Genomic DNA, 8,393 nt, shown 5'->3' with positions numbered 1-8,393 from the left:
TGTTCTTCTGCCCCACTGACTCATGGGAAAACCTGTTTCATAAACGGTTCGCTGCCGTCAGCAGCTGCTAAACGGCTTCAGTGTGAGCGCTCACCCTCAAGCTACATGCACTTAGAGGTCTGGTAACCCGACAGAGAAATAACACGTTAGTCTTCACCTCCACCGAGTCCTCGCTCAGAGGGAAGTCTAAGATAGAGAGAGAGAGAGAGAGAGAGAGAGAGAGAGAGAGAGAGAGAGAGAGAGAGAGAGAGCGCCACGGCGCCGTCAGACCGTGGCCGTCCTACGTACCCGTTGTATGGTTTGTAGATGTCGGGGAAGCTCCCGTTGATTTTGACGTCTGATCCCGGCCAGAAGAAGGTGCCGGACTTCAGGCCCTGGTGCTTCGCCGTGTGCCAGATCTACAAAGAGACAGCAGACGGGTCAAACATCTGACCGTGGAGGTTCTACATCTAAACTCTTATCCCGGGTCAAACCTTCCGTTAGTCGTGGCAGAACCGAAACATCATCGGCAACCTAAACATTGATCTAGAAAAGACGCCACAGTTCAAATGAAGCGCTCCGAATCCCTCATCCAGTCTGCATCTTAAACTCAGAGCTGAAGTCGATGTGATCTCAGCGCAGGAGGCTCACCGGCTGACCCAGGTACCAGGCGGGGTTGTCCTTCTCCGGACCGGACAGGCTGAAGGAGGCGTTGAACACCGGGTCGAACATGCTGTTGTCAATCAAGCCGTTGGACTCTGGATAGAGACCCTATGGGGGAAGAGGAGAACGTCATGTTGTACAAGTGATGTGGACGTGAACCGAGCAGCTGAGAGTTTAATCGTGATCGGGTGTGAAGTCACAAGTAGCTTCTAAGTCATGAGTAAGTTGCAAAGGGGCGGAAAGTTTCCGGTAAATTTCCGGAAACTTTCCACAGGAATTTTGAAAAAATAAGATTTGCCTACGTTTTTTTTTGCAAAAGCATGTAACAGGGAACTTAAACGAAGCTGAGAACAAGACTCTGCAGGCCGAGCTCAGCTGGACCCTGAACGCAGCTGCAGAAACATCAACGTAAACATAAAACGTTCTGTTTTTGACGTTTTTGTCATCAGTGTTGCGTCTGAACGTTGACGCCTGGAGAGTGTGACAGCGCCGAGTTGCATAGAGGCCAAGAGTGGTACTGCAGCCAGAGAGAGATTTAAATTACAGCTGCAGCATCTTGAAAAGAACAACTGAACTAGTTCATGTAGGTCCAGGAAGAAAGCTTTTAGACCTGAAAGGATTCAGGAAAAACACTAAAGAAAGAAATTTGTGTTGGCGGGTAGTGATCATACGGAATACACCTTTTTTTATTCAACGTCCATGTTTTCGTTGTTCAATGAAAGAATAAAGTTCTACTCACAAAATGTCAAAAATGTAATTTTTAAAAGTTGTATTATCAATGTTTGCATGCATGTCTGCTTGTGATTAGGTAAATAAAGTTAAATTACCCCAACATTTCCAGTTTATTCCTGTTAATTCCTGTTAATTCCCGTTTATTCCCGTGGAAACTTTGAATATTCACGGTGTTTTGCAACCCTCGACATGAGCAACAGTGTCGGCGCACTAACGTGGAAAAATACCTCCGAGTGTATTTTGAAAATGAAACCAAGCTGTCCTGTCATTTAAATCTTTTCTTCCCTCGTCTGTTCTGGAAGCGATCAGTTCAGATGAGCAGAGTTCCTGGAACACTCGCTTTGTGTCTGACACTCGTACGGTTTCACTTTCAATCAGACCGCCGTCGTGCTCTGGAGGAGCGTGTTGCTGTGGGGTTTCAATAGCTGTGTGAACGTATATGTAAGTCTGTTTCTCCTGCAGGGGGCGCCGGGTCTTTACCGTGACGATGGTGTAGTGGTTGGGGAACGTCTTGCTGGGGAACGCTGCCTGCATGAACGGCGCCGACGTGCCGCACTTCTCTGCAACGTGAACGAAAGGAGACAAAAACACATGAGCTGCTTTGTGAGCGACACGTTGAGCTGGAAGAGACGTCATCTGGAGACCTCTCCCAGGATGGATGAGCTGATTCCTTCATTTTGCTGGACATGAGAGCCGGATGACTCGTGAGCGATGATTTCTTAACGAATTCCTGACAAATTGAAGGAGGTAGTACGTTCACAAAGGTTGAAAAAGGTTCACAAAGGTTCAGAAAGAGTCGGCGACACTAACTGAGTTTGTCCAGAACCGGGATGAGAGCGCTCCACGTCTGCAGGTATTCAGCCCGCAGTCCGTCCAGAGAGACGAGGAGCAGCGGCTGCTGCTTCAGGCTGCGAGGAAGGAAAGGAACCAAGGAGAGAGGAGGGGAAGGACACGAGATGAGACGCAGACACACACACAGAGAGAGGTCGTCTCAGGGGTCAACCAGCAGCACAAGAGTTCAGGAAACGACTGCACACGTCGAGTTTATGGAAGTCTGAAGACAATTCCGTTAAAAAGTTATCGCTTTAATAACAACTTTGATCGTGAGAAAGATATTTTAGTTCAACTTCCTTCTGCGATTGGCTGAAAAACAACTAAAATTGCAATTTGAGAGAACTAATGATAACTTAACTCGCTTGATAAAGATGATTGTTTATTGTATTACGAGTTTTACGTCTGCCTACGGCCTTTTCTCATGATGACTTTTGATTAATTTGAGTAATGTACATACACAAATACACACAGTAGCACAATAAACTTCTTTCCGCGAGTCTGAAAGAAGACTGGTTTAAAACATCTCAACGACGAGCACGTCGTGTTTGACATCCTCACCCTGCAGGACACGAGGCCGCCGACAGATCCTCACACTCGTCCTCCACCCACTGTCTCTCTCCTGCAGGTGGAAACACAGAAAGCATCGCTACGAGAGAACTTCACACACTTGAGGTCCTTGTGACGGATAAACTGTGGTGCATTCTTGCAAGAGGCTCTTAGATGCTGAAAGGAACGACGAACAAACAAAGTCTTAAAGTCTGAATCCGTGTTGAAGTTTAACCAAAGGTCCATAAAAGTCTCTTTAGTGGCCATTGTTTAAATCAGATCTATTTCCAACAAATTAAAGTCACAACCAATGCCCTCTACTCTCTCCTTCATCCTGGACTCTCTGCTTCATGCACTCTACTCTCTCCTTCATGCACTCTACTCTCTCCTTCATCCTGGACTCTCTCCTTCATGCCCTCTACTCTCTCCTTCATCCTGGACTCTCTGCTTCATGCACTCTACTCTCTCCTTCATGCCCTCTAATCTCTCCTTCATCCTGGACTCTCTCCTTCATGCACTCTACTCTCTCCTTCATGCCCTCTACTCTCTCCTTCATCCTGGACTCTCTCCTTCATGCCCTCTACTCTCTCCTTCATGCACTCTACTCTCTCCTTCATGCACTCTACTCTCTCCTTCATGCACTCTACTCTCTCCTTCATGCACTATACTCTCTCCTTCATCCTGGACTCTCTCCTTCATGCCCTCTACTCTCTCCTTCATGCCCTCTACTCTCTCCTTCATGCCCTCTACTCTCTCCTTCATGCACTCTACTCTCTCCTTCATCCTCTACTCTCTCCTTCATGCACTCTACTCTCTCCTTCATGCCCTCTACTCTCTCCTTCATCCTGGACTCTCTCCTTCATGCACTCTACTCTCTCCTTCATCCTCTACTCTCTCCTTCATGCCCTCTACTCTCTCCTTCATGCCCTCTACTCTCTCCTTCATGCACTCTACTCTCTCCTTCATCCTCTACTTTCTCCTTCATGCACTCTACTCTCTCCTTCATGCCCTCTACTCTCTCCTTCATCCTGGACTCTCTCCTTCATGCCCTCTACTCTCTCCTTCATCCTCTACTCTCTTCTTCATGCCCTCTACTCTCTCCTTCATCCTCTACTCTCTCCTTCATGCACTCTCCTCTCTCCTTCACCCGCTCTGCCTCCCCTCCTCACCGTGGCAGACATGTTTGTAGTTCGTGCAGCAGTCTCCGGCGGCGAGGCAGTCGTGGCTGCAGTGGCATCGGCTCTGCGGCAGCCTCGTCTCTCCGCAGCGCAGCTTGCTGCACTCCCACTGCTGGGCTGCAGGGGGCAGGATGGAGTCGGTGAACCGTGGAAAGTGCATCACATTTTGGTGTTTGCAGAAATGGTGAAAGCGTGGAGGTCGGCGGCGGCGGCGGCGGCTCACCGGGGACGGTGCAGATGTCGTCGTAGTCGGAGCAGCAGCCGCCGCTGGCCTTGCAGTTCTGGTCACACCTGCAGCCGGCGACGTCGCCGTCGTACGGCTCGTAGCAGCGACCCCTGCAGGACGTGTGAGGCACGACTGGGACGAGAGAGAGGACCACAGCCTCTCTTTAGACGGGAAGAAAGATGGCGGCCAGCTGGCGCCTCGGCCATTGTTTGCAACAATCAGAGAAACACTTAGGAATAAAATGCACTTCAAGTTTCTTTCATCCTTGTCTGGTGTCACCGTCTGCTGTCAGACTATTTATTCATTTATTTATGTATTCTGGAGGGAAAAAGCTTCCAGTCATCAGCTGTGTTTGCTCAATGGAGCGAGGCAATGGTTGACATCACGTTGAACACATCGTTATTGAACTCGCTTGTCAAACCAAACGTCTGTTGTAACGACGTCTTTCTATATTTATTCTGGTGTTTTATGATTTATGATAGTAAATAACTTCTCATGATATCATTACTTTATTTCTTTACCCTATTAATAGGACGAGTTATTAAAATTCTGGCAAAAATATGTATTAATTCACATACAAATAAGCATCTCTAATGTTGACACCACATGCCATCACCATGTGGTGTCACATGCCATCACCACGTGGTGTCACATGCCATCACCACGTGGTGTCACATGCCATCACCACGTGGTGTCACATGCCATCACCACGTGATGTCACATGCCATCACCACGTGGTGTCACATGCCATCACCATGTGGTGTCACATGCCGCATCAGGTGTGAATCACCTGCTGACTTCACTCGTGTAAAAAAATGACTCTGGAGGACAAAGTGGATGTGAGATGTGACCTTTGACCTTTGCTAGGACGAAACAATACATTTACAAGTTGAAAAATGTACATTTTGCAAAACTCGAAGGACAACTAGGACACAACAGGTCGTAAAATAAAACCCATAAAGAGCCGATGGTTATGGGCTCCATCCCCATGAACTCCATCGTAAACTACACTGGGTCTTTATGGATGAATATTGTAATAAAGACCATCGTATGAAGATTAAAGTTTACATTGAAAGCATTGACGAATCCCTGATTTCATGCGATGTTCACGTTGTTTATGAATGAAGATGAATGAATCTCTGACGTCTGGATCTCAGATACAAAAGCAGCACATTTTGGGGTTTAATATTCATAAATGTTTGTGTGCGTCGGCCCCGGCATTGTCTCCTCATGACGACGTTAAAGACCTGAAGACAAACTGCTCGTGTGCTCTCTGAACATCACAATGCTGAGTCAGCGAAACCAGACCAACGGACCTCATGACTGGTCCTCGTGAGCTCGTTCTTCTGCTCGCTGAGCTCAGCAAGCAGCTCGCCTCGAGGAATGTTGCGCGTCAGGAAACTCAAATGACTCGGCTTGAAAAAATGAGTGAATGTTGGCCGACGACAGCGAGGTGTTTTTGAGTCGAGTCGGTTTTGTGAAATTTAATTATGGATCATCAGTGACATTCAGCGGCGGCTTCAGGAAACTACAACATTGCCTCAATGTTGTAGTTTTTTACATCTATCCATCCATCCATCCATCCATCCATCCATCCATCCATCCGAGGGAACAACACGTCAAACAGACTTTTAGTCGTTCTCCGTCGAGATATTTTACCGCCATTTTGTTTCATAACGTTCAGACTTTCAACAAGTTGCGTAACTTATTTTATCCCCCAACCAAATCTTTTCTTGGCCCCGACCAAGTACTTTGATTGCGCGAGTAGACGTAAAAACTGTCTACCTACGTTGAAAGTACACTTTTGAAAAGACAGGTACTGTCACGAGGAGGCGCTGCCGGTTCACTGTGAGCCACGGCACGAAGCCTGAGCCGCTCTACTCTGCCGCCCATTGGCTCGAATCGACTGCCCTCGTTGGTTGGATTAAGCCAATCGGAGGCAGAGCATGGCGGGTCACGCCTTCTCCGTGGTGGGATCCACGAGGTCGCGACCCTGACTTGTCTAAAACTGCTTCACGAGACGTGATGAGGCAGCGAGTTTGTGAACTTTGTGTCTGACGCTCGAAGGTTTGAGAGTGCAGAGACTTTCATGTGAATGTGTCTCTGACGGCACCTTTGTTTCGACATTTCTGCAAGTCCAGTCCAAGACCAAGTCCAAGTCCCAGGATTAGGGTCACAACGGATACAGCCAGGACACCGACCTGTGACACACACACACACACACACACACACACACACACACACAGATACATGTTCTTATAGTTTGTTCTGACACAAACAAACGTCAAAAAATCACTAACACAAAAAATGTTGTGATCGATTTAATGGACATGAAAAGTGATGATGTCATTGTTAGTCTCCTATTCCAATGTTTTAATCCTCTTATGAGAGCCAATCAGTTAAAAACTGGAGTGTGATTATGTCTTAACTCCTGGAAATAAAACCAATAATCAGTAATCGATGCCAATCGTTTTCTATTGATCTCTGGTTATGTGATTTAAAGCTTGAAATCAAGGTCCTTGATTTACACAATATTTAATTTAATTTGCTGGATTAAACTGACATTACTGTTTGGTTTCATACAATCGGATTTCTTCCAATTTATCGATTGTTTTTGCCAGAAAATATGACATTAGCTTAATATATTTTTCATCCATACTGCATGAATAAATGACATGTTTCATGAGAGAGTATTTCATCTGGATGAAACTCTGACAAAATAACTTATAATGTCCCTAAAACAACCAGAACCGGTTATGTATTCTCGCCCCTGTGTGCTACATTAATGGGATATAACTGTCAGAGGTACAACAGGCTTTATTTTCCTAAAGCTATTTTCATGATAAACCATGAACAAAGAAGACCTGAGACCGGGCATCGTGTCTTTCCCGATGAAACCGTGAACTCAGAATCAAAAGCAGATACTCACAATAATCTTCTTTTTCTGCGGCCCCTTCACAAAAGCCATGATTCCCGTGAAGGTGGCGGTCACACAATCTCCCAGACAGAAAGACAGGCAGCAGACCGATGGAAGAGGAGCACATGCCGGCGCTAAATAGTGCCGCAGTGACCTTTTGGACTGTAGGTGTAAGCAACAGATAAGTCACCGATTGTCGGGAACGACGAGATAAACTCTCGTTTCTGCGTTGACGCGTCTGCCGAACGACAGTCGGCGATGCTTATCTGACTTTGTGATTAACTGTGGAAACTCACCTGGTGCAGGAGACATGAGGAGGGAACAGGTGTTGACCTGGAATACACTCATCAAACAGCCACCATATAGATCCAAACGTCCAATGTAAGACGGTCTAATTGCTTTAATGTCAATAAAGGCTGATCTCTTTGGAAACATTGATTGGTTTATGAGACGGGTATAAAGATTAACTGCAGCAACTAATAGCTGATAATGGACTTTTAATGATGATGAGATGATGTGAAACATTGACTGCACACTCGCTGCATCAAAGAAGATTGGATGGTACAATTGATTGATCGGAAACCTTGAGCTCGACCTATGACTTCATGAACTTGACACGGACAGCAATAAAGCGGAGCAACAATCCTCGTCTGGGTCCTCGTCCTTGTCAAGAACAGGTAGAGAGAAGTTGTGACGTCTGCCAACTTGATGATGGTGTTGGAACCATGTACAGGTGTGCTGTCAAAGGTGAACAGAGAAAAGAGGAGAGGACCCAGCACACAGCCCTGTGGGACGCCAGTGTTCTTGGTGAGGGTCCAGGAGGTGGGATTGCCAAGCTCACCTAGTTTAGCATTTAGTTTTGAGTGGATGTTGGTGTTAAATGCTGAACTGAAATCCATGAACGGCATTCTCACGTAGGTGTTGTGGTTGTCCAGGTGAGAGAGGGCGTCCTCTGTACTCTTATTCTGGCGGTACATGAATTGTACCAGGTTTTGAGACGAGCCAGGACCAGGCGGAAGCCTGCACTCATGACTCCTCAATCATGACTCATAATCTAATGCTTCTAACTTCTGATGAATTTTGGAGAAATCTACAGTTTTGGATGTTCTTGGCTGTAGCGTCTTGCCATGGGAAAAATACAAACTATTTACAACATGAGGTCATCAGGTTGCTATGTCTGTGGTGCATCACCTCCAGTGTAAGCAGAAACAGTTCATTGAGTAAGTAAGTGATAACATTTGGTTTCACATGGCTAAAATATCCCTCAGGGGTGTTGAAGTTTTGGACAGTTGGTTTGAAGACACTTTGTTGAAACTTG

General features: G+C 46.4%; 1 protein-coding gene across 1 annotated transcript in view; it reads right to left on the bottom strand.

Annotated features, from left to right (window-relative positions):
* Positions 1–7,126, bottom strand: part of LOC137784556 (venom phosphodiesterase 1) — a 21,324-nt gene extending 14,198 nt beyond the window's left edge. The window contains exons 1-9 of the mRNA XM_068575329.1: positions 7,088–7,126; positions 6,272–6,359; positions 4,156–4,290; positions 3,924–4,049; positions 2,767–2,827; positions 2,185–2,282; positions 1,855–1,934; positions 631–750; positions 289–398 (exon numbers count right to left, since the gene is read on the bottom strand). Of these exons, the coding sequence (XP_068431430.1) occupies positions 289–398; positions 631–750; positions 1,855–1,934; positions 2,185–2,282; positions 2,767–2,827; positions 3,924–4,049; positions 4,156–4,290; positions 6,272–6,359; positions 7,088–7,126 (857 nt within the window). The remainder of the gene's footprint in view (positions 1–288; positions 399–630; positions 751–1,854; positions 1,935–2,184; positions 2,283–2,766; positions 2,828–3,923; positions 4,050–4,155; positions 4,291–6,271; positions 6,360–7,087) is intronic.
* Positions 7,127–8,393: the final 1,267 nt, after the last annotated feature.

The sequence above is a fragment of the Clinocottus analis genome, unplaced genomic scaffold (assembly GCF_023055335.1).
Source record: "Clinocottus analis isolate CAN_PGR_092001 unplaced genomic scaffold, fCliAna1.0.p SCAF_14, whole genome shotgun sequence".
Classification (NCBI taxonomy): Eukaryota; Metazoa; Chordata; class Actinopteri; order Perciformes; family Cottidae; genus Clinocottus; species Clinocottus analis.
The sequence above is the reverse complement of the archived record's forward strand: the minus strand, read 5'-3'. Positions and strand labels throughout refer to the sequence as shown.